We start from the raw sequence: 22,046 nt of genomic DNA, 5'->3' as shown, positions 1-22,046 counted from the left end.
CTATGCCTGCCACGGCCACCATCTTCTTCATATCCGCCGCCGGCTTTTTTTCTTCTCCGTCCATCTTCACAGTTATCCGGCGGCGGTGGAAAGATTATATAGTCTTTGTATGATGAGCAGAGTTATATATGTGTATATGAAACCTAGCCGCATGAATGCATCTGTTTCGCGTGATTCTGTTCATGTGCGAAAATCTCGCACAAATTCTGTTCATGGATCCTGTGTGAATGATCCAAACAGCTCTACATCTTTTGATTAAAATTCGATTTATAAAACAGAAACTCCGGTTTAATATTATATATATATATAAGGCTCTTGGGCTCAAGCCCAGGATACCCACCAATCTCTCATCTACATTGACTCGCTGCTTTCTCCCTTGTCAGAGGTTACATTTATGACCGCTTCATAAATTCTCACCTGTCAGTAGGGGTGTCAAAATGGTCGGGCCGCCCGACAAAAACCCAAAGAATTATGGGCTGGGTCGGCCTGGCCCGAAATACATGCGGACTTAAAATTTTGGATCTGAGACCCGATCCAATAGGCTTTTTTCAGGTTCGGGTCGGATTTCAAGTTTTTTTTTAATAAAAATAATAACAAAATAAAAATAAAAATTATTAATAAAAATTATCAAAATAGAAAAAAAATTAATATATACTAAAGATAATAAAAAATAAAGTTTTGATAAAAATATTTATTAATATATATGTGAATTTAAGAGAAATTAAAACTCAAATTTTTTAATTTTTATATAATAATAAAATTTATTTTAATATTAGTGAATTAATATGTATATATTTATACATGTATATATATATATTTATATATATCTATATATTTTTATATTATATAATATATAATATATTTATTTTTTCGGGTCGACGGGCCGGGCCGGGCTAGCCCGACCCAAACCCGCACTTTGACCCGCATTTTTCGGGCTGGGTCGACCTGACCCGATGGACGACTGGACTTCAATTTCTTAGGTCCAAACCCATAAATTTTACGAACGGACTCGGACCGGATAACGGACCTCGGGCTTTTTTGAGACCCCTACCTGTCAGTGCTATGTGGATTTGGTAGTTGCATGTTGTCATAATAACATTTGAATTTCTTTTAGATTCGACATTTCTAAAATGGATCCTATCAATTCAACAAGCGTTTGTAGTCCAACGGTTAGGATAATTGCCTTCCAAGCAATAGACCCGGGTTCGACTCCCGGCAGACGCATCCTTTTTGTCTACAAAGAAATTATAAAACGCTGCCGTTTTATCATTCGTAACGACGTCGTTCTCACGAAGCGAACCAGCACCAACAAGGGCGTTATCGTCCAATCAGATATTTATGTATCTGGAATACATACAGAGATTTGTTTCTTAATTTTTTTATATAGGTGTGTGTGGCGTACACGCGCGAATCGCATCGTGTGGCCTAAATTGTTTTGGCCAAATGATTTTGTTCCGGCGAGTGAAGAAGACGCAATCAATCTTCCACTGTTCATGGCGGGTTCTTGCAGCTCGATCAGGCCTCGGTTGCTCGGTTCGTCATCGCCTATGGAGCTTTTCAATCGAGCCGAAGCTCCGGCGTTCTCCGCCCGGATCTCGACTAGGAGCCGCGTCCACGGCGGAGGCGTCATCGCTACGACATACCGAGAGGAAGGTCCGTCGTGCATCTACGTTGGTCCCATTGATTCGGCAAGCAAGGAAACCCTAGAAGCTCTCTACAGCCAAGTAAGCCGACGAATCCTTTCGTTTTTTTTGGTCAATTTTGAAATTCAAATTTGTGTGTGTGTACCCGATTTTTCGCAGATTCTGACATTGATTTTGTCGTATATGTGTACACATGTATGTATACAGTTTATATGCATCTCATGTAATCTCGCGTCCATCAATTTCTCGCCGATGAAGTCAGTTTTATATACTTAAGTTTATGAATTTAGACCTCTGCTTGATGGAGCCTGGGAATGATGAAGATAATTTCTGATGTTTCTGCCGTTTAATGTGTTGGTTTCAATCATAGGCCAGGGATGCATATTACAACGGGAAGCCTCTGATAGTTGACGACATGTTTGATAGAGTAGAGGTAAGATTACCAATGTTCACATGCTTGCACTGATCTGTGTTGAATGTATTCTATCCTGTCGGAGCAAAATATGGTTCTATATTGGTTTCTGCATTTTGGGACTGTTTGTTGCAGCTGAAGCTTCGGTGGTATGGTTCGAAATCTGTCGTCAAGTACCCTCGGTGCAGTCTCTTGCGACAATCAACATATGCCGATGCAGAGGTAATTAATCATCTTTGTCTTCCTCAAGAATTTTTGGTGTTCATGTTTCTGATCAAATAATTCAGAGCAGATTGAGTAAAATTTCCGTTTAATATGGAGGCAGAACTGAAATTGCTTTTTTTATAGACTGGATTTTAGCCTGAATCTCTTAAATTGGAAGCCAAAGTCTTATGAGAAACCGAACCACTGATTGTTCTCAATCATGATTCATCAAGCAGTCTCAATGGGCAAAAACTTATTGCTCTAGAATCCACATTGAACCTCCTAGGATCACATTTCCCCTTTCCATTTTCATTTTCTAGACGATTTGAACCTCAGATATTGAATTTTTGCTCGTGGGCATTTTCTCTATTCTTGTGAAGGATTGATATTGAGATAAATATGTCTGTAGGGCAGGAAGATACATCCCAAGTTTTTGCATTGGCATCCATTTGGATCTTGATTCTCGTATTTGGGAGCTCAGCATGCCTTTTGCCTGCAGTTTACGTCCTCAGCTTAGTCTATGGAGATCCATTTGACTTGGGGATTGCTTATTCTGGCCAATTATATTCCGTGCCCTTCTCTGCTAAGTTGAATGGCATCCTCTTCACGGTTCTAGGATGTGCATTTGGCTCACCCATCGCATCATCTGCAGGTATGACGAGGCTCCCTTTTTCCCGCTTACTATACCAAAACATATGTTGTGGACCTGTCTGAAAATGAAGAGAAAACGTGTTTACTTCGATGGATGTCTAGAGAGATTATTGATATAGTAATGTGGGCCGGAGAAAGCCTGTTTCCAATTCATTTCAACAAGACCGAAAGTTTAAAACAAAAGTCCGCTGGTTTATCACTCAATATACTTAGAACACAAATCCTCTTGCAGTTGGAGTACTTCAGGGGCTATGGAGAAACGACTTAGCGGCTCTCAGAGGAGCATGCCCTAACTGTGGGGAAGAGGTCAGTCCTTTGCTTCTTCTCACCCCTCTCTCCTTATACTGAAATATCATTTACATCTTTCTTGAATCCCATTTCAATGTCCCGGGTATTGATCTTTATCACGAAAGCATTGAACTTGTGCAGGTATTTGCGTTTGTGAGGTCTGATCAATCGAACAGTAACGCACACAGAGCCGATTGTCATGTGTGTGGATGCACCTTAGAGTTCCGTACCAAAGTTGAGGTAAGACAATACAAAACTTCACTTGGACCCATTGTTGCATCGGCCATTATGTAAAAAAAATGTATGAAATCTGGAGCCGATGAATTAACTGTAAAGTTGTGTTTTTGGCGTTCTCCGTCTGGCAGAAAAACGCCTCGCCGTTGGGTAGGAAATGGATTTACGGCAGGATATACCTCGTGTCGCGGCAAAGAAGAAATCGGCGTTCAAAGATGATGTAGACCCTGCAAATACAAAACTTCTTCTCTTGCAAAAAAAGATGCTTTCATGTTGTTTCTTCTTGTATCCTTTTTCCAGACAGAGAGAAAATAAAACCAGATTCAATTGCCGACATAACAGAGTTGGTAATGCTTTCCCGCAGGAGAGTAACATACATCAGTCACAGGACAAACATTTGCAACTGAGAAAAAAAGAATGTTCATTCATATGATCCCTGCTTCTGAAGATTGATTGCCTCGGGGGGTCGGGTAAATGTTCTCGGTAACGTTTCAGAAGTGTGCCAAGCTATAGACGAGAATCCACGCGAGCTGACGAACGGAAAAAAGTTAGGATACGGGTATTAAAAATGTCGGAAAGTTTTGTATTGTGGATTTGGGAAGGTACCAGAAATAGTGTCAATGATGCGAAGAGGCCTTCCTGTAGTAAGGCGGCATGGCCTCCAAAATCTTCCTCGTCCACCTTTAGAATCATCTTGTAATAGCCATACACTATTGCAGAGGATATTGCCAAGAATCTGCATTATGAAAACTCCAATCATCAAACTCCGATAAGCTTTAACCCAACCGAATACAACATATCTGTATCTGAATCGAATCTGACATAAAAACCGAACCCGTATGTTTTCTCTAAAACTTAACTGTGTTCGAATTGGATTTGAAATAAAAACCAAATGGATATAATTTCTCTATAACCGAACTATCGTATCCGAATTAATTCAAAACTGAATACAAAATTTATCGAAAAAACGAACATTTCTTTGACGATAAAATCTAAACTAAACCTGAGTAGAAATCGAACTTAACCGAATTCAATATAAACACTGCACCGTTATGTTTTTTCTAAAACCGAAAATGCTATTTCCTACATCAAACAAGCAAATATTACATGATTTAATGGATCAGAACTATTCCAGTGTTCAAATCTTCTAGAGAAACCTGCAGAACCCGAAGGGGATCGTTTCAATGTAATCAGATCTCACTCTTAAGAAACCGAAGAAGGAACAAATGTACCTTCACACCCTACATTGGATCTACTATGACTTCCCTAACATCCAATCCAAATAGCAAATCATCTTGATTTGCAATGATGAACGGCTGAGAACAGACGAAACCGAGAAAACTTTAGCAGGATCGAGAGATTTCACTTACACGATGATCCACATGCCTCCAACCAGAGGTATGGCTCCGCATATCAATCCGCAGATCAATCCCACCACTTGCCTGATCCAATGCAACACATCTCCCAGTTGATCCTGCACCATCAACAAATCCTTAGTTCCACACATTCGGAACCCAAATCTATTATCAACAAATCCATAATTCCAAACATTCTGAACCCAAAACTATTATCAACAATCCCTAATTCCATACATTCTAAACCCAAATCTATATCAACAATCGTTAATCCTTGTCCACAAATCGATTGAACCCCATGAAGAGACAAAGGGTCTCCTAGAATGTAATGAATTGTTTCATATGACATCCCAAATCACATCCCTTTGGTGGTTTCCGGTAATCTTCTGCAACTTGCAGATAAATTACAACTTGATTCGAGCAAAGTTTTTGCCTTTTTCATGGAATTGGCGAGCGGGTTTCACTAAGAACAACCGGGGAATCTTATCTAAAGCCAAACGAGAATCGACATTGCAAAATACGGCGGAAGAACAACCTTACCTTGTCCCATGAAGCATCAGGATCGAACAATTTCGCAAGTGTCGAAGGAGACAAGTGAACGTTCTGGTGATTATGCTGTTGATGATTCAACTTGGCTGATTTCCCTTCTTTCATCCTCACAAAAAAGATGAAATAAAATTCCGAAATCAAAGCGGTACTCGAAGTTCGAGTTTTTGAAGATCGGAAATCTGGAGCTCCGGTTGCAGAAATTCAGAAAATTCCGGATTTTCAATTAGGGTTCTTCGATCGAGCAAGTGGGATACAAGTGACTGGTTGTGGGCATATTAAACGATTTTGGATTGCACAATGATTGGAGAAAAATAAAAAAAATTAATGTTAAAATAAATAGAAATTAGGAATTCTGACAAAAAGCACGTGATTAGAAGATAATTAATTAATGGTTTCTGTCCCTAATTAACGTGATTAGACGATTAATTTTTAGAATTAGTTAATTTGCAATTACAGTCCCTGACATTTAAGATAATTATAGATCGAACCAGTTTCGCTTTCTAATTTCCACTCTCCTCGTATGTCTTCGTCTCTCCCTGGTCCGAAGCTTCATTTCCGAATTCCGAAGGCGATCGATCGAGTTTCGTATCGTATCCGAAGATATTCGAATTCTGGTTCTTACAGAAGGAGGAAATTCGGAGAGATTGAGAATGGGGAGTCCGAAGAAGAACGAGAGCAAGGGGTTTTTCTCCGCCATGACTTCCGGCTTCTCCATGTTCGGCACTGCCATGTCGAGATCCGTCAACGGGTCAGTTTCTTGAGATCGCATGTTTCTGATTTCGTATGATTTACGAACTTGTTCTGTCTTTGTGCGTAAGCCCTCGAGAAAAAGCTTTTGTCTTCGATTGTTATTCGATGTTCGATTAATCGAATGGTAATCTGTTGACTTTATGATGAAACGTATTGTGTTTCGGATCTCTATTTGATGGCGGAAACTTATTGTTCTTTTTTGTAGATTTGGAATCTTCAGGGCCTTTTCGTTGCATTTGAAATCAGGATTTCATGATCAGTGGATAGTTTTGTTATCAGTTCTAAAAACGCATCTAAACAGTTACAAGTTCTCCAGTAAGTTTTGCTTGTAGGAAAATCGTTATGAAGTGTTAGAGTGATTAGTATCTACCTCAAGCCACTTCTGTTCTGTTGTCTGAGATTGTTTTTGTCAGGGTGCTGAGAAGAACTGTTTTGATCTGGTTTTTGTCGGGCTTATATATTTTACCATTTGTGTTCTGGTTGACGAAATTCGTGTTCCGATGCTTTACCAGAAGAGCATAGCATTCAAAGCTGATTGAATTGTTGTGAAAGCAAATATTCAATTACGGTTCTTTTCTTGCGTGTTCAAATGCATGAATTTGGGTATAGATTGGATAATGGTGTTTAATACTGCAACTATTTCTTGCAGGTTACTTGGTTATGAAGGGGTTGAAGTCATAAATCCAGAGGGTGGCAAGGAAGATGCTGAAGAGGAAGCTCAGAGAGGAAGGTGGAGGCAGGAAGTATGTCTCTGTTCCTCGACTTTTATGATTGTGGCTAACGGGTTCTTTGAAATTTCAGTATGATGTTTACAGTTTATCTTTTGTTCTTAACAGGAACGAGATAGTTACTGGAAGATGATGCAGAAGTATATAGGTTCAGATGTCACGTCCATGGTGACTCTTCCAGTTATTATATTTGAGCCTATGACCATGCTCCAGAAGATGGCAGAGGTCTGTGCTGTTTCTCTGTCATCGAAGATCTGTCCTTTTCTTACACGGGATAACATTTTCAGCATGTTCTTGCAGTTAATGGAGTATTCCCACTTGTTGGACCAAGCAGATGAATGCGAGGATCCATACCTGCGTCTAGTATATGCCTGTAAGCATATACTTACAAATTTCTATTTGACTTCTGACTTAAGGATGATAGTTAATTTCTCGGTGTCGAATGCGATATTGTTCTTCAGCATCATGGGCTATATCTGTTTACTTTGCCTACCAACGAACTTGGAAGCCCTTCAACCCTATTCTTGGGGAGACTTATGAGATGGTCAACCATGGCGGAATCTCATTTATTTCTGAGCAGGTCCAGCGTTGAGATTTTCGGTTTTCTATCAACTGTTCTGTTCATGGATGGGGAACGATGAGAGCTTTACAACATTTTTCTTTTGCTTTTCTTTCAGGTTAGTCATCATCCCCCGATGAGTGCTGGTCATTCTGAAAACGAGCACTTTACTTACGATTGCACATCAAAATTGAAAACCAAATTTTTGGGTAACTCTGTTGATGTTTACCCTGTTGGAAGGTGATTATGATTCCATTCTATAATTGATTTCTGTCTTGCTTTCTGCCATTCCTTTTGATCAGATCCTGTTGAATTTTTTCATCTTTGCTGTTAATATTTCTTATTCTGAGATGCAAATTTTACGTGCCGAGACCAACCTTCTTCCCACTTTTTTCCCCTGATGATAACGCAGCCTGTCTCTTTGGCTTGCAGAACACGTGTGGTCCTGAAAAGAGACGGTGTGGTTCTTGATTTGGTTCCGCCTCCCACCAAAGTTCACAATTTGATATTTGGGCGGACCTTTGTTGACTCACCCGGGGAGATGATAATGACGAATTTGACAACTGGAGACAAAGTTGTGTTGTACTTCCAGCCATGTGGTTGGTTCGGGTACTTAAAAACATATTTCCTTAGCTTACTTACTGTTACTTGAAACTCTTGTCTCCACTCCTCTTTCCCGAATGTGTTCTTGGTTCTACAAAATGTGGCTCCTTTGATTTCAGTGCTGGACGCTATGAAGTGGACGGATATGTTTACAGTGCAGATGAAGAGCCTAAAATAATGATGACCGGAAAATGGAACGAGAAAATGAGCTACCAACCTTGTGATATGGAAGGGGAACCCCTTCCAGGCACGGAACTGAAAGAGGCATGCTTTTACCCTTTTCCACACATATTTTACAGTTTGGGATTCGGTCAAAAGCGAATAGGATCTTCTTGCAGGTATGGCGTGTAGCTGATGTCCCGAAAAACGACAAGTATCAATACACGCATTTCGCTCACAAGATAAACAGCTTCGACACCGCTCCAAAGAAACTCTTGGCCTCAGACTCGCGTCTTCGTCCTGACCGATATGCTCTTGAGAAGGGCGACCTTTCTAAAGCTGGAACCGAGAAGCACAGGTACATTTCATTACAGTTTTATCTTCTTCTAGATGGTCTTGTCTTTGGAAATAACAAGAAAACCGCCAAACTTTGCAACGTATTGTGAATCAAACGCTGAAAATTTCTATTGTAAGGCATGCATTCAGAGCACATTGAACTCTAGGTTCAAAGCTCACACGTAAGGGGTGGGCATGGGTCGGGTGTTCGAGATTTTCGGGTTATCCAAACACAAACACAATTGTCTTGGGTCTCGCAAGACTACCTGATCTAGGATCCGTGTTTGTTAGGTTCTCGATTTGAGGTCATTTTTTTAGTATCTGAATCCGAATTTAAACACGAAATTTCAAAACTTTCAAAAATATATACTATATTAGGAGTAGGCTCGGGTTGGGTACCCACAAATGCCAATTTACTGTTCGTTCAAGTACGCTGACGTGCCTTTTTTATCGCCATTTTCGTCGCAGTCTGGAAGAGAGGCAGAGAGCGGAGAAGAGAGCACGAGAGGAGAAGGGCCATCAGTTCACTCCGAGATGGTTCGATCCGACGGATGAAATCACGGCTACGCCTTGGGGAGATCTTGAGATATACCGATACAACGGGAAGTACACAGAGCACCGAGCCTTGGCGGACACCTCGGGGGAAGAGGCCAATGCCAATTCCGTCGAGTTCAACCCGTGGCAATACGGTAACGTATCGGCGGAATGACGTAGGCTTTTGATGATCACATAGTGTCTCATCTATTGAGGAATGAGTTATATGGCATGGTCATGGTTTTAACTCTTGCTTTGTTGAATCTGATTTATGTTGTCTTCTTGTAACATCAAGTGTGTGATATTGTGTTTCACATCTTCTTCGCCTATGGAACTGAATAATCTCAGTCGGATCTCAGATGTCGATTATGTTTTGTTTTTTCTTTATATTTGTTCAATAAAATTATAAAATTAAAATTAAATTTTTTTAAAAAAAAAATCAGAGTACGCGCGATTAATAAAAACATTAATTTAAACACTTCATTCAACTATACCAAGTTTATACCCACACGTACGATTTCATAAAAATCTCATATGATAAGCATATATTAACTAACTTAGCATTTTTTAATCATAAAAACACTGAACGAAAAAAGTCGTTTTATTTATATTAAGAAGCCATCTACTGATATTATATAAAATGATTTTTTTTTTATAATTAGAAGGTTTGACGGGCATTCGATCCACTTAATCCCTAAACTCGAAATCAGTCTCTAGTCATACAATTAATTGCATCCTCTCATCCCCACTAGTGGAATCGAATCCATAACTTTGTTTTCTCTCCATCACTGGACCACCGGCTAGTGGGTTATATGAGACGATTTTGTGTATTCATCGCAAGCTTTTTGTAATGTCATATTTTTTAAAAAAAAGAGACGTACTAAAATAAGTAAACAATTCAATAATATGCAATTTTTGTACGTCAAGCACAAACGCACACAACAAAGAGCAAGAAGCTAACATTGCAATCGTATTATTGATATATTATAATCCTCAACAAAAAAAAAAAGATATATTATAATCTTATCCATTTGAGGAGGAAAGAAATAAAAGAAAGGATATGAGGTGAGTGGTTTTGGATTTCTGTCATGCGAACATCACAAAAACGAAAACGAAAATATTAAATATTTCCAGTTTTCTAAATAATAATATTGTATAAATAAATCCTAACAGATAACGTATCCAATATATATGTATGTATATATATATATATCTATATGTTGTTTCACTCGTAAGCTTATATATAGAACGAAAATCCTTGTCAAAGAACCAGTCTTAATTAGTAATACTATTATATTGGGCATTTTAAAAAAATATCATTTTGAGAATTTTCTTCAGCTATGCACAGTTCAATTAAATATTTATTATATAGTTGTGAAAGCAATTATAAACCCCAAATAGATACGGGACTATGCAAATGCCAATAGGTGTTTTTGTTTTTTCTTAATTTATACTTTTATTATTTATGTGAAAAAAGAAACAAATTCTTTGGTTATTAATTTATAATTTTATATTTGTTTTCCTTCGGCCCGCTTCCGATAATCATCCCTGTCAAAATATGGGCCCTCATACGTGGGCCATAACGTCTCTCTTATCCCCCAAACTTAACGCCGTTACGTGGAACTCGAGCCGTCAGGCGTCAACGTTATTTTCAATGAAGATTCTTTTCACGCCGTCAAAGTTCGACGTTGTGGAGAGTGTTTTGGGAAATGACTGAAAAAGCGACCAATAGGAACGCTATGCTCGTCCACGTAGGAGAGAGAAACTACGATGACAAAAATGCCATCGCTTTTAGATCTGAGAGAATACGTGCCGTCCGATGTAAGCAACCAAGATAATTGCAATAACAAATATAGATTTTTTTCCCGATGAAATACAAATATAGGTATCACTTATACCTTTTTTTTTTTCAAATTTAGCTTTCTTTTTTTTTTTATTATTTACGATTACTTTACAGAGTAAAAAAATGTAAAAACCATTAGTATTATACAAACAATTGGTCCTGCATTTTACGCGTTTGCTACAGCATTTGTTTTGATATTATTGATAGTGTTATCTTATGCATTTGAAAATTAATACCCATCGGTCCATTTTATATTATTAAGATGATTATGGCATACGCCCAAACTGTTATATACAATACAGACACATACGCAATTGTAGCCCTAACATATGTGAAATATTACTGTTATTATTTCAAATATTATGGGAAGTGGATATTGATCGATCGACATTATAGGAAAAAAACCCATAAAGAAGCATGAACGAATATTCTGATATATAGAAAGCGAATAACGTGATAACTCTTCAAGGAGGAAAAGAAGGGTATAAAACATATATATATATATATATATATATTCACATATACATGAAAGTAATAATACCAGAAATATAAAATAAAATAGAAAAATATGTATTTATTGAAATTAGGCGAGGGGGGGGGAGGGGAGCCATGTGATGGGTACATCTGTGCCACGTGGCGAGATCTGAGGGCTGAAGAGTGCCATCGTGGGGAAGAACCGGGTCGCTAGGTGAAACGTTCTACCGGCTATAGCCGGTGAACAGAAGAGTGTTACCGGTAGATCCGGTGGATGGGTCAATAGTATAAGGGGCTTATTGGGGTTTAAGCAAAAAGGCCTGGTGGTTTTCCGAAGGGTTTTTGTTTCTGGAAAGAGGAGAGAGAGAGAGAGATTGAGATTGAGATTGAGATTTGGTCGTGGTGAGAGAATTCGTATGGTTAGCGTTTGAAACAAGTAAAAATTTTCCGTCACTTTCTCGGTAAAACATGGGTTAGAGGAACAGATGGGTAAACGTTTGGTGTGAGGGCCGTGGAGAATTCAGATTCCTTTGTTTCCGTCTGCGAATTTGCTTTCTTTCTTTCTTTCTTTTTTTCCGATCTCGCATTTGCCGGAGAATTCGCCCGTGTTTCTGACTTTTTTTCGAGTAATCGTCTGGAAATTGAGGATTGGGGTATTAAAGGTGAGTAATTGGAAGCTTTTCATGGGTTGTCTTGTCGAAATTGTCGAAAGGCTCTTTTTTGTTTGGTTACCGAGAAACTGTTGGAAATTTGAGGAAAGTTTTCGTTTTCATAGAAAGTTCGGTGGTAAAAGTGCCCGAGAATTCTCAAATTTTCATGTTTGAGTCTCGTCCTTTCTCCGTCGCCTTCGTGGGTTTCTTGCTATCTATCCACAATTCCATCTTGGATGAAGTCCGATCTGTGAAACCCGATCTTAGATTTTGAACTGTGTGATCTGTTGTCCTGAGCTTTCATTCGGTCCCTAGATCGATGCTTTTTTGTCTAGAGCTCAATCCTGATTTACGTTTCTGTTAAGGTTTTGGGATCTTCCTGTGGCCAAATTGCCGGAAACGTATTGGGCTCTCGATTTTCGGGTAACCTGTTCTTTAGGGTTTTACTGTGGTTTAAGCTAATTTTCTCTGGGCGAAGGGACATTGCTTGAAAACATAATACATACGTAAATACATTGAAGTTTGAACAAATGAGAAATGTTGGAGATTTGTCCTTTTTAATGTTCATCTTCATGTTCCTTCATAAGTTGCCTTTGGGTTGCTTCCAAATGACAGATCTTGCTGACGAACTATTCCAAGTTCTCAATTTTTTTTATAGGGTCATTCCGAGTTTCTGTTGTTTTGGTCTGATGAACAGTTTGGTGCACATCAGTGTATAAGATTCATAGTCTGTTTGGGCTAATTTAATGTGTGAAATTGATCTTTCTTGGTTTTCATATAATTCGCCCTGGTTTATAGTTACAGGTACGGTGATTGATTGCTTCATTCGAGTTGGCAAAACTGGTGGTAAGCAGTTGGAAAGTCAGGCTTCTCGCTTGTGGCGATTGTGGTATTTTGGTATGCATCTCGGGAAATGGTATCACATAAGAGGTTAGAATTTGGAGACAATGGCTACCGGTTACCTGCTAATGCACGAGCACGCAGATCTGCTCGGGTAAAAGCTCTATATTTGACGTATTTTGCTTTCGATTGTGACAAATTCGCCATTGTTTCTTGGATGGATGATTCATTTATTTAATGACTTGCATTGTTCGTTTGCTTTTCTTCAGAAGAAGCGTATCTTTGAGAAGAATTGTGGAGATGATAGAATGCGTGCGTTTGACTTATTGGCAACTGTAGCCGGAACGTTGCTGCTTGAGAGCGGGAATTTCCAGTCGGCTAGCGAAACCCCGATCATTGGGAGCAAAGAAAAGTGTTTAGCTCTACAAAATACCGTAAAGAATGAATTCCCAGATGAAGAGAAGCCCGTAAAGGTGGAAAGTTTCTGCGGAGACAAACATTTTACAGGAGCCCCGAGTTCATGTGATGATGTCCATTGTGGACCCAGCTCCGCTATAACAAACCCTGATGATTCTTTGATGATTGAAAACCTCGAGAATGCAGTGGAGGGTTTGGGTAACTCAGATCGTAGTGATTCATGTGAAGTTGGAAGCTTTGATCAGGGATTTAAACCTGATGTCAATGGCGATCCAGTAGTTCTGGAAGTGAAACCTGATGTTGTAGTTAGTTTAGGAGGTAGTAGTAGTATCCCCGAACTGCCAGTATGTGGGAAAGATGTTTTCCATGGCTCTCGGGATGATGTAAATTTAGTTAGTAGAGATGATGATGAAAACTTCTCAGGGTACAGCCACCGTAGTACGACCAAGAGATCATGTAGGCATGTGCCGCGCATTGGAGACAGAAGAATCAGGAAGATATTGGCTTCTAGATATTGGAAAGGAGGAACGAAAAATGCTGGTAATGATCTCGTCTAGGGTTCTTGATTTTCCTCGCAACTTGAATAAATATGGTGAATGATTATGTGGTGAACACGTGCTTGGTTTTGCAGATGTGAAGCCCTGGTATTCTGCAAAGAGAAATTATTACTTGCACCATCAGAGGAATTATCCTATCAAGAAAAGGAGATACTTTGACTACATTTCTGAATTGAATTCTGATGATTATAATCTGGCCCGAAAGATGGGTAGGGGTAAGCTGATTTGGCTCTTCTAAACCATTACCGAGATCTTGTAGCTCTTATCTAATGTGATTCCTACAAACCGATTTGCAGGAAGCCGAACAATTTCTTCATTGAAATGTCAGAATGGGTCGTATGTATCAAGGGACTCTCATGGTAACAATGAATCTCTGATTCTTATCCAAGCGTTATTTTGTTATACTAACATATCAAGATGCTTTTTTCGCTCAGTGAGGATGCGGATAAAGTCTTTTAGGGTTCCCGAACTTTTCATAGAGATTCCAGAAACTGCAACTGTTGGATCCCTGAAGGTAAATGACAATTCCCGGCCCTTTTTTTTCACATAAAGGTCTAATCTTTTCTTGATTCACGTCTTGCTGTTCCCTTGAAGATCTTAAAATAATAATATTGACTCTGTTGTTGAATTATTCCTCACCCTTTTCTGTTACCTTGTCCTTCATTCTGCAGAGAACGGTAATGGAGGCAGTGACCAGTGTACTGGGCGGTGGTGGAATTCGTGTTGGTCTGATGCTTCAGGGAAAGAAAGTCCGAGATGACAGCAAAACCCTTCTTCAGACAGGAATCTCTCAGGACAATACCCACTTAGACTCTCTGGGTTTCTGCCTTGAGCCAAGCTCTGAAGCCTCCCCTCTTCCCTGCCACACTCCTCTGCCCTTGACCAGGTTAGACTCTTCTATCCCCAAATCAAGTCACTCCAATGATAAAAAAGTTTCAATCTTTTGAATGAAGCTTAGGGTCTGATTCTCTCTCTCTCTGTCTGCCAGATACCCACCAGTGGACACCATATCTCATCTGCATGGCTGTGATGATCATGTGGGTAATATGTTGGACTCTGTCCTTGACTCGGTTGCATGCTCTTCTGATTCGTATGGTGAAAAGAGCGGAAAAGATGATTCTAGAGCTTTGGTTCCTATGGAGGAGGCACCGGCCATGGCTCCCAGGTCGGTAACCGCATTGGCCCCTCGGCCTCCAAGCCGTAAATCAAAAAGGGCTGAGCAGCAGCAAGCTGCACATCGCAGAATCCGTCGACCTTTCTCTGTTGCTGAAGTAGAGGCATTGGTTCAGGCTGTTGAGAAACTCGGAACCGGAAGGTAAAAAAAAGAATTGGAGCGGCAAAGACAGATTCCTCCTTGGTATTTCTGACTTTTTCTCTGATTCTTGATTGAAATCTGAAAAGCGCAGGTGGCGAGACATAAAGCTCCGAGCTTTCGAGAATGCGGATCATCGTACCTATGTCGATCTGAAGGTTCGTATCAAAACTTTCTCCATATAGTTTACTCGTTTCACAAAATCACTTGAAAGTTTCGAGGCATGGTGGGGTGTTGACAGGATAAATGGAAAACGCTGGTGCACACGGCGAGGATAACGCCGCAACAGCGAAGGGGAGAGCCCATGCCGCAGGAGCTTCTGGACCGAGTTCTGAACGCTCACTCGTACTGGGCTCAGCAGCAGCAACAGCTAAAAGCAGCAACAGCCGCCATGTGAATCTTGCAGTTTCCTCTCTGTGTATTATTATTACAACTACTGTAATGTTATATGATCCTCTGTAAAATTCCTAACATAGGAGTGTGTGGTCTGCTCTTCGTTTGGGGTTATTTTTTTGGTGTACATTTTAAATTGGAATAAAGAGCGTTTTCTAACGCGGATTTGTTGCAAATTGTTTTGTCACATTCACATGTCTTTTCTATTTTTTATTTTCACAATTAGATTTTTTTGAGATTTGAATTTCTTCGTTTATTTTTGGACGTCAGATCAGATTCATGCTTTTCAGATTGTATGGCGTTCGACGTGTCCAATCCAATTGGGGACAGAAAAGCGGTGGCGTTTGTGTCCGCGGTAGACGTTCTGCGATTAGTAACGCTAAGCGGTTAAAACGCTGTTCCCTAATCTGCACTGTTCCGAAATTACCCTTTCCTTCTCCGTTAATCTCCATATTACCTTAATATATGGCGGAAAAATAGGAAAGAGGAAGAGGCACATGAACCCTAAACATTTCGCCACGACCAACCCTCAGACAGATTCTCTTCCAAACCTCGGTGAGTTATGTTCTTCTCTTCTTCTTTTTTTTCCATCCTCTCTCTTCGTTGCTCGATTCTTTTGGGAGCTTTCTTCCCCTCTCTTCTTAGCGGAAACAGTGTTGTTGCTGCTTCTTAAGATCGATTGTTCTTCGTTTGGCTGGGCAATGCAGATTTGAAATCGTCCGAATGAGTGATGTTTTCTTTTTTTTGGTTGGAATTATAGTAGAGCAGGCTCTAGCAGGAAAGGGCATGACCCGGGCTTGCTCGTTTTTGGGGTTTAAGGCTTTGTAAGTATACCGATATACTCTTCCATGCGGTTTTTGCGCTTAAAGTTTTGACCTTTTGAGTTTTGTGATGTTGCCCCTCGTTGTTTACGTTGCTCTCTTGAATCAAAGGAGTGTGTAGTGCAGAGAATTCTGAGAACGAAATTTATCGTGAGATTTGGAGAGTACCATTTTAAGTGTGCTTTAGATTTGAACCAAACTGTCCTAGAAAATTTTGGATTTGAACTTTATGTTTTGTGGTCTTTTGGCCCTCGTGATTGCTATTTGGATTTACCTCATCTGATAGACGTGTGTTAGTTTCTAGAAGGTTTGGATCCCCGGCAGTGCGACATTCCGTGAACTATTCCTCACAACCCCTCAAGTACTCAAACTCGTCTGTCCGGATGGAGAATTGCAACTCTTCTGGTCTCAGATGTGGGAGTAGTGAGCCAAGAGGCGCCTTGATTGTTCTAGAAGGACTAGATCGTAGTGGCAAGTCGACACAATGTACTAAAGTTGTCTCTTTCTTGGAGGGTTTGGGACATTCGGCTCAGTTATGGAGATTTCCGGATAGAACCACGAGTGTTGGTCAGATGATATCCGCATATCTCTCGAATGAATCACAGTTGGATGATCGCACAATCCATCTTCTATTCAGTGCCAATCGATGGGAGAAAAGGTTCTTTTATCTATCTATCTCATTGTTGTCTCAATATAACCTTTAGATTGGATTGATGTAGATTGTCAGAATTTTCGTACACAAATTTTGTCGAAATGCTTAGTTCACATGGCATCTATTCTCTCTCACATATGCTGTTTGGCATGTCGAGAATCCAGGTCATTGATGGAAGAAAAACTAAAAACTGGCACGACCCTTATTGTTGATCGCTACTCTTATTCTGGTGTGGCTTTCTCTTCTGCTAAAGGACTCGATGTTAATTGGTGCAAGGTAAAGGCTTCAGATTTTGCCCGTGTCTTTCACCTTTTCTCATTGATGTATCTGGGTTTGTGTATTTTTTCGCAGTCACCGGAGATTGGGTTACTGGCTCCAGATGTGGTACTTTATCTTGACATTTCACCTGAGGTTAGTAGAGATGATAAATGACTTAGAGAGGAATTTATGTGCTAAATTCATCCTAAAGGTGATGACTTTAAGGATTGATTAATGAACTCTGATCCTTGGATTTTCCCTGAGAAATATATGTTCACTGTTTTTTGTTGTGTTTGTGATTTCTGATTCCTGAACACTTAAAAAATGATCAGAAAGCTGCTGAAAGAGGTGGCTATGGAGGTGAGAGGTACGAGCAGCTAGAATTTCAGAGAAAAGTTGCAGACGTCTACCGAACTCTCCGCGATTCATCGTGGAAGGTAAAGGATTCTTCGGCTACAATAACTGGATAGGCCATTGCAGATGAGATCAGTCTGTTACTGATACTGTTTTGATGTTCATGTTCAGATAATAGATGCAAGCCAGAGCATGGAGGACGTGGAGAAGCAGCTCCAGGAAGCTGTGTTAGACGAAGTTAAAGAGTGTAAAACAGGAAAGCCCCTTTCTCCCCTCTGGTCAGCCTGAAGCTCCCTCTCGGCGTTTTCAACTCACGATTTGCATTCATTATAGTTTTTTTTTTTCAAGTTAAGTGGAAAAAGCCCAATTTTCACTCGTTGGCCCAAGCCCAATATTCACACAAGGTCAGGCCCATTATATACTTTTAAGCCCAATTATTAAAACGGCACGAAGTCCATTTGAAGCCAACACCTTGTTTACGTCACATGCTGGGCCTCTTTAAGTCCATTTGAAGCCCAATAAATTTTGTTTGCGTCATGCATGACGTATTCACGCATAAAATAGTTTTTTTTATTAACATTAAAGCTTGAATCTAATCATGCAGGGGCTTAAGTATTTTAAATACATTTTTATTTAATTACATAATAAAGTTCGTGAAAGGTCGTAAGCGATTAAATTAATGTATCTGGTCATCTTAAATAATTTCTAAAAACCTATCACACTGCATTATGTGTCGGAATGCCCCACCAAACAAAAAAAACTACCATTGTAATGGTAACTTAAAATTGTTGTATTTTTTTTTATAATGCAGAAATTCATCGGGCCTTTGGTCCGATTATATCTTCCAGAGGATCGGGAAACAAATCGCTGTATTTTATTAACAATAAAAAGTTAAAAAAAATATTATTAAGAAAAAACAAGTTCCTCCAAACACAGAAAGCTGATTATAAGAAAGACCATTGACCATTGACCATTGAATGTATGTATATACACATGTCTAGAAAATGATGCAAGAGACAAGTATATGTATACGTGTGTGTGTGAGAGTAATTTATACGTATGGGAGAAAATTACAAAAAATAATAATTAATTTAATAAATTTGGCAGAGAGGATGAATCTGGATAACCAAGTCGCCTTCATCTTGATTGTTTTGCTCCCTCCCCTTTGACTATCAAACCCAACAAACAAATCTCAGACATTTTCTGATTAGCCTATTTGATCAAATGAAGTATTTGAACGGTGTGAGCTAACCGATTTTGCAGAAATTGAAATTCAACTAATTTATTATTTCCATAAATAAATTGAAAGATTTTTTTTTTTCTTTCGTCACCTCAGACAGTTATATTTCGGTATTTGACACCACGTTTCTATGTATTATAGAGGAAATTATGGTGCGAATATATGATTATAAGGAATCTGATGGGGCCTCGTTCCTTTTGAATTTCTGACTCTACAATGAAACATGGATAAGTGCTCTTTTTAAAAAATATTATTTATGTGTATATATAGATGTGTGTATATGTATTGTTGAATAATAAGATTTGGTAAACAGTCTTTTCTTCCTTCACCCAAAATCTTTGCCCAATTCCTTGGCCAGCAAGATCATCATCCCTCCTTAAAAGAACATTTACTTGAAGACAAAAAAAATAACAAAGTTTATGTCTCATGTGACTAAGATAAGTCTCAGAGATGTACTGACCTTTGTTGTCTCTCTCTGTCTTGTCTGAATCCCATCCACATTCATGAAAGTTCTTTCTTTTTTTCCCTGTCAGCAAAAAAAAAAAAAAGGTAAAGAAGGGCAAGACACATCTCTCACTCTATATATCAACATCTCTTAACTGTGTGTTCACATGACCATGTAACCGAAAAAAGAAATCCAATAGAAAAGTGCTCGGCCTCGTCTCCTCTTCTTTTGACATTTTCTTTTCGGTGGGTTTTTGTTTCTGCCATGGATGCTCTTCTTGAGGTATCCATTGACGAGTTCCGCTTCGAGAACGGGTCGGGAACTTGCTGCAATCCCATGAACAGTTCTCTCACCTGTTTCCGCAAAGCCCAACACGACAACCCTCCTCCTCCCTCTGGTGATTCGCCTGTCTGTTTGGAAGATTTTCCTGTTCTCAGTTACATCAACCACATGTTGATGGAAGAAGATCTCGATTGCCATCACTCTTTCAACTTTCATGACAGTTCTGCCCTTCAAGCCGCCGAGAGATCCTTCTACGAAGCCCTCCACGACCAATCCGATCAAACCCCTGGTCTTTCCGACCAATCCGATAACTTCACCGGAAACTTCAGCACAGCAAGTAGCTCGCATCAACCGGCTTCAGGTCTTACTGGGTCGCCTGAAAGTGTTCTGTACGGGGAATCACAGAGAAGGTATCATCGTAGGGATGATGATAGCCTTGAAAATGGCCGAACAAAGAAGCAACCTGCAATATCATTTGAGATGGAGATGGCAGAAAAGTTCGAGGACGTACTCTTGTTGTGCACAGGGAGGCATCATGACCAAGAATCATCACCACACTCGCCGGAAAATCAGAGTCACAAGAACAGAGCCGGACGAGCAAAGGGCTCGTCGAACCGGTCCCGGAGGCTAAATCCCGAGCCCGTCGATCTCCGGAATCTCCTGATGCAATGCGCTCAAGCCGTGGCGAGTTTTGACAACAGGACAGCGACAGAGAAACTGAAAGAGATAAGATCACACTCAGAAAGGCATGGCAATGGAATGCAGAGATTGGCCTTTTACTTCGCGGAAGGGCTTGAGGCTCGTTTTGCTGGATCCCCAGAGACGCCACCAGTGTTTTATCCACATCCTTGCGTCAGAACATCAATGGTGGATACCTTGAACGCTTACAAGGTGATGGTTCAGGCTTGTCCCATCAACAAAATGTCTTACCATGTCGCTAACAAGACAATCTTCCAACTTGCTTCGAAAGCAACCAGGCTTCACATCATCGATTTCGGGATTCTCTACGGATTCCAATGGGCTTGTCTGATACAAGCACTGTCCAACCGACCAGGTGGACCACCATTACTCCGCATAACTGGTATCGAGCTTCCACAACGGGGATTCCACCCGTCGGAACGGGCAGAGGAGACTGGTCGGAGATTGAAAAGGTTCTGTGATAGATTCAACATCCCATTTGAGTACAGCTTCATAGCAAAGAAGTGGGAAACCATCAGTCTCGATGAACTAGTGATCGATCGAGAAGAGACAGCGGTTGTCAACTGCTTGTACCGGCTCCGTTACACTCCAGACGAAACCGTGTCCATGAACTCTCCAAGAGACATGGTTCTGAAGCTATTCAGAGACATCAATCCCGACCTCTTTGTCTTCGGAGAGGTTAACGGGATGTACAATTCTCCCTTCTTCGTGTCGAGGTTCCGAGAAGCGCTCTTCCATTTCTCGACAATCTTTGACATGATCGAGACAACAATGCAAGCAGAGGATGAGTACAGGACGTTGTTAGAGAAGGAGCTGTTCATGAGAGATGCTGTGAATGTGATTGCCTGTGAAGGGGCAGAGCGGGTAGACAGGCCTGAAACTTACAAGCAGTGGCAAGTTAGGACAATGAGAGCTGGCTTCAAGCCTGTCAAACTGAGCAGAGAGATCACGGAAGAAGCTGCGGAGATGGTGAGAAAAGGGTTTCATAGGGACTTTGTGATTGACACTGATAACCACTGGCTGTTTCAGGGCTGGAAAGGAAGAGTCATCCACGCTCTTTCTTGCTGGAAACCTGCGTAGAAGTTGACAAATCAATCTTGTAACCACTAGAAAACATAAATTCGTAGATCCTTCCTGGGATTTGCTCTTTCACATAGCTGTAGTGTAATGCGTCTTTTTTACCCAATGAGAGTACATCTTTTTTTTTATCCATTAGATTGCATCCAAAACTAGAAATCATTTAGATGATCTTATGTTGGAACATCTTTAGAATATCTTGGGTGTTTTTTGTATGATATCATAATTATCATTACATTGTTAAATAATAAAAAGGAGTTTGGTAAAGCATGTCTTTCTTCATTCACCCAAAATCATTGTCCAATTCCTCAGGCCAGGTAAAGACTCCTACTTACTTTTATGACTATTTTCCCCACTTCTTAATCATTTTCCTTAGGTGGATGACAAAGATTCATAAAAATCATAAAATGCAAAAATAAATTGGAAAAACAAGGCTTGTTTGGGCACAGAAAAACAAGGATATCTTGTTAGTTTCAAAAGCAATAAATGTTTCAAGAAAATATAACTGAATCTCGCAAAAAACGAAAAGAGCAAAGCTTCCGATTATCCCATCAAGATTTAGAAAGCTTTCAATGTTTTTCTCCTTCATGGGCAACACTTTATATCACTAACTTTGACCATTGACCCAGCTGACCAGTCAACAGCACAGTACTTATTACTACTAGTCCTACTAGATAAGTCTTCGACATTTACTACTGACCTTTTATGTCGGCGGTAGTTGTTGTGT

The 22,046-nt window shown here is 40.0% G+C and overlaps 7 protein-coding genes and 1 non-coding gene across 17 annotated transcripts in view; 6 read left to right on the top strand and 2 right to left on the bottom strand.

Moving 5' to 3' along the window:
- LOC104810777 (sucrose transport protein SUC2-like) overlaps positions 1 to 269 on the bottom strand; it is a 2,787-nt gene extending 2,518 nt beyond the window's left edge. Inside the window, exon 1 of the mRNA XM_010537191.2 lies at positions 7 to 269. Within this exon, the coding sequence (XP_010535493.1) occupies positions 7 to 64 (58 nt within the window). The 5' untranslated portion in view covers positions 65 to 269. The remainder of the gene's footprint in view (positions 1 to 6) is intronic.
- Positions 270 to 1,152: 883 nt separating this feature from the next.
- TRNAG-UCC lies at positions 1,153 to 1,224 on the top strand. The gene has a single exon. It is a non-coding gene; the product is annotated as a tRNA-Gly (tRNA).
- Positions 1,225 to 1,399: 175 nt separating this feature from the next.
- Positions 1,400 to 3,888, top strand: LOC104810774 (PGR5-like protein 1A, chloroplastic). 3 transcript variants are annotated; one of them, XM_010537185.1, is made up of 8 exons: positions 1,400 to 1,724; positions 2,014 to 2,076; positions 2,191 to 2,277; positions 2,674 to 2,911; positions 3,143 to 3,216; positions 3,340 to 3,438; positions 3,564 to 3,652; positions 3,797 to 3,888. In XM_010537185.1, the coding sequence occupies exons 1-8, from the start codon at positions 1,494 to 1,496 to the stop codon at positions 3,837 to 3,839; spliced, it is 924 nt and encodes a 307-aa protein (XP_010535487.1). In that variant the 5' UTR covers positions 1,400 to 1,493; the 3' UTR covers positions 3,840 to 3,888. The 3 variants fall into 3 exon arrangements, with proteins under 3 accessions (XP_010535487.1, XP_010535490.1, XP_010535489.1); XM_010537188.1 differs by having other exon boundaries at positions 3,564 to 3,704; positions 3,797 to 3,885; XM_010537187.1 differs by lacking the exon at positions 3,797 to 3,888 and having other exon boundaries at positions 3,564 to 3,771.
- On the bottom strand, positions 3,740 to 5,600 carry LOC104810775 (uncharacterized protein C20orf24 homolog). Its single transcript, XM_010537189.1, has 4 exons — positions 5,328 to 5,600; positions 4,803 to 4,906; positions 4,039 to 4,168; positions 3,740 to 3,962 (listed from the first exon to the last, which is right to left on the bottom strand). The coding sequence occupies exons 1-4, from the start codon at positions 5,439 to 5,441 to the stop codon at positions 3,924 to 3,926; spliced, it is 387 nt and encodes a 128-aa protein (XP_010535491.1). The 5' UTR covers positions 5,442 to 5,600; the 3' UTR covers positions 3,740 to 3,923.
- A 253-nt stretch (positions 5,601 to 5,853) lies between these two features.
- LOC104810773 (oxysterol-binding protein-related protein 3C) lies at positions 5,854 to 9,392 on the top strand. Its single transcript, XM_010537184.1, has 10 exons — positions 5,854 to 6,084; positions 6,736 to 6,829; positions 6,923 to 7,039; positions 7,115 to 7,187; positions 7,276 to 7,394; positions 7,492 to 7,613; positions 7,806 to 7,982; positions 8,096 to 8,240; positions 8,315 to 8,493; positions 8,940 to 9,392. Exons 1-10 carry the CDS (start codon positions 5,987 to 5,989, stop codon positions 9,178 to 9,180), a joined length of 1,365 nt encoding a protein of 454 aa, XP_010535486.1. The 5' UTR covers positions 5,854 to 5,986; the 3' UTR covers positions 9,181 to 9,392.
- A 2,244-nt stretch (positions 9,393 to 11,636) lies between these two features.
- LOC104810771 (telomere repeat-binding protein 2) lies at positions 11,637 to 15,678 on the top strand. 4 transcript variants are annotated; one of them, XM_010537181.1, is made up of 10 exons: positions 11,637 to 11,984; positions 12,777 to 12,966; positions 13,082 to 13,769; positions 13,861 to 14,001; positions 14,083 to 14,145; positions 14,221 to 14,300; positions 14,458 to 14,672; positions 14,775 to 15,101; positions 15,193 to 15,256; positions 15,340 to 15,678. In XM_010537181.1, exons 2-10 carry the CDS (start codon positions 12,886 to 12,888, stop codon positions 15,493 to 15,495), a joined length of 1,815 nt encoding a protein of 604 aa, XP_010535483.1. In that variant the 5' UTR covers positions 11,637 to 11,984; positions 12,777 to 12,885; the 3' UTR covers positions 15,496 to 15,678. The 4 variants fall into 4 exon arrangements, with proteins under 4 accessions (XP_010535483.1, XP_010535485.1, XP_010535482.1 ...); XM_010537183.1 differs by having other exon boundaries at positions 12,771 to 12,966; positions 13,861 to 13,995; XM_010537180.1 differs by having other exon boundaries at positions 12,771 to 12,966.
- A 266-nt stretch (positions 15,679 to 15,944) lies between these two features.
- On the top strand, positions 15,945 to 18,055 carry LOC104810770 (thymidylate kinase). Of its 5 annotated transcripts, none has more exons than XM_010537176.1 (7): positions 15,945 to 16,046; positions 16,252 to 16,315; positions 16,620 to 16,970; positions 17,129 to 17,240; positions 17,316 to 17,375; positions 17,555 to 17,659; positions 17,748 to 18,055. In XM_010537176.1, the coding sequence occupies exons 1-7, from the start codon at positions 15,989 to 15,991 to the stop codon at positions 17,862 to 17,864; spliced, it is 867 nt and encodes a 288-aa protein (XP_010535478.1). In that variant the 5' UTR covers positions 15,945 to 15,988; the 3' UTR covers positions 17,865 to 18,055. The 5 variants fall into 5 exon arrangements, with proteins under 5 accessions (XP_010535478.1, XP_010535477.1, XP_010535480.1 ...); XM_010537175.1 differs by having other exon boundaries at positions 16,617 to 16,970; XM_010537178.2 differs by having other exon boundaries at positions 15,999 to 16,046; positions 16,255 to 16,315.
- A 711-nt stretch (positions 18,056 to 18,766) lies between these two features.
- LOC104810766 (scarecrow-like protein 30) lies at positions 18,767 to 21,589 on the top strand. Its single transcript, XM_010537171.1, has one exon. The coding sequence runs from the start codon at positions 19,526 to 19,528 to the stop codon at positions 21,320 to 21,322; it is 1,797 nt and encodes a 598-aa protein (XP_010535473.1). The 5' UTR covers positions 18,767 to 19,525; the 3' UTR covers positions 21,323 to 21,589.
- The last annotated feature ends 457 nt before the right edge of the window (positions 21,590 to 22,046 follow it).

The sequence above is a fragment of the Tarenaya hassleriana genome, unplaced genomic scaffold, assembly GCF_000463585.1.
Source record: "Tarenaya hassleriana unplaced genomic scaffold, ASM46358v1 Cleome19, whole genome shotgun sequence".
NCBI lineage: Eukaryota > Viridiplantae > Streptophyta > Magnoliopsida > Brassicales > Cleomaceae > Tarenaya > Tarenaya hassleriana.
This window is presented reverse-complemented; position numbering and strand designations above follow the sequence as displayed.

Coding starts and splice junctions, on each gene's coding strand:
- LOC104810774 (XM_010537185.1), top strand. CDS start 1,494: ATGGCGGGTTCTTGCAGCTCGATCAGGCCTCGGTTGCTCGGTTCGTCA. Junction 3,439..3,563: donor AGTTCCGTACCAAAGTTGAG/GTAAGACAATAC, acceptor TCCGTCTGGCAG/AAAAACGCCTCGCCGTTGGG. Junction 3,653..3,796: donor AATCGGCGTTCAAAGATGAT/GTAGACCCTGCA, acceptor GCTTTCCCGCAG/GAGAGTAACATACATCAGTC.
- LOC104810775 (XM_010537189.1), bottom strand. CDS start 5,441: ATGAAAGAAGGGAAATCAGCCAAGTTGAATCATCAACAGCATAATCAC. Junction 4,169..4,802: donor GGAGGCATGTGGATCATCGT/GTAAGTGAAATC, acceptor TTCATAATGCAG/ATTCTTGGCAATATCCTCTG. Junction 3,963..4,038: donor CATCATTGACACTATTTCTG/GTACCTTCCCAA, acceptor TCCGTTCGTCAG/CTCGCGTGGATTCTCGTCTA.
- LOC104810773 (XM_010537184.1), top strand. CDS start 5,987: ATGGGGAGTCCGAAGAAGAACGAGAGCAAGGGGTTTTTCTCCGCCATG. Junction 7,395..7,491: donor TCTCATTTATTTCTGAGCAG/GTCCAGCGTTGA, acceptor CTTTTCTTTCAG/GTTAGTCATCATCCCCCGAT. Junction 7,614..7,805: donor GATGTTTACCCTGTTGGAAG/GTGATTATGATT, acceptor TTTGGCTTGCAG/AACACGTGTGGTCCTGAAAA.
- LOC104810771 (XM_010537181.1), top strand. CDS start 12,886: ATGGTATCACATAAGAGGTTAGAATTTGGAGACAATGGCTACCGGTTA. Junction 14,301..14,457: donor CAACTGTTGGATCCCTGAAG/GTAAATGACAAT, acceptor TTCATTCTGCAG/AGAACGGTAATGGAGGCAGT. Junction 15,257..15,339: donor GTACCTATGTCGATCTGAAG/GTTCGTATCAAA, acceptor GGGTGTTGACAG/GATAAATGGAAAACGCTGGT.
- LOC104810770 (XM_010537175.1), top strand. CDS start 15,989: ATGAACCCTAAACATTTCGCCACGACCAACCCTCAGACAGATTCTCTT. Junction 16,316..16,616: donor TTTTTGGGGTTTAAGGCTTT/GTAAGTATACCG, acceptor GTTAGTTTCTAG/AAGGTTTGGATCCCCGGCAG. Junction 17,660..17,747: donor TCCGCGATTCATCGTGGAAG/GTAAAGGATTCT, acceptor GTTCATGTTCAG/ATAATAGATGCAAGCCAGAG.
- LOC104810766 (XM_010537171.1), top strand. CDS start 19,526: ATGGATGCTCTTCTTGAGGTATCCATTGACGAGTTCCGCTTCGAGAAC.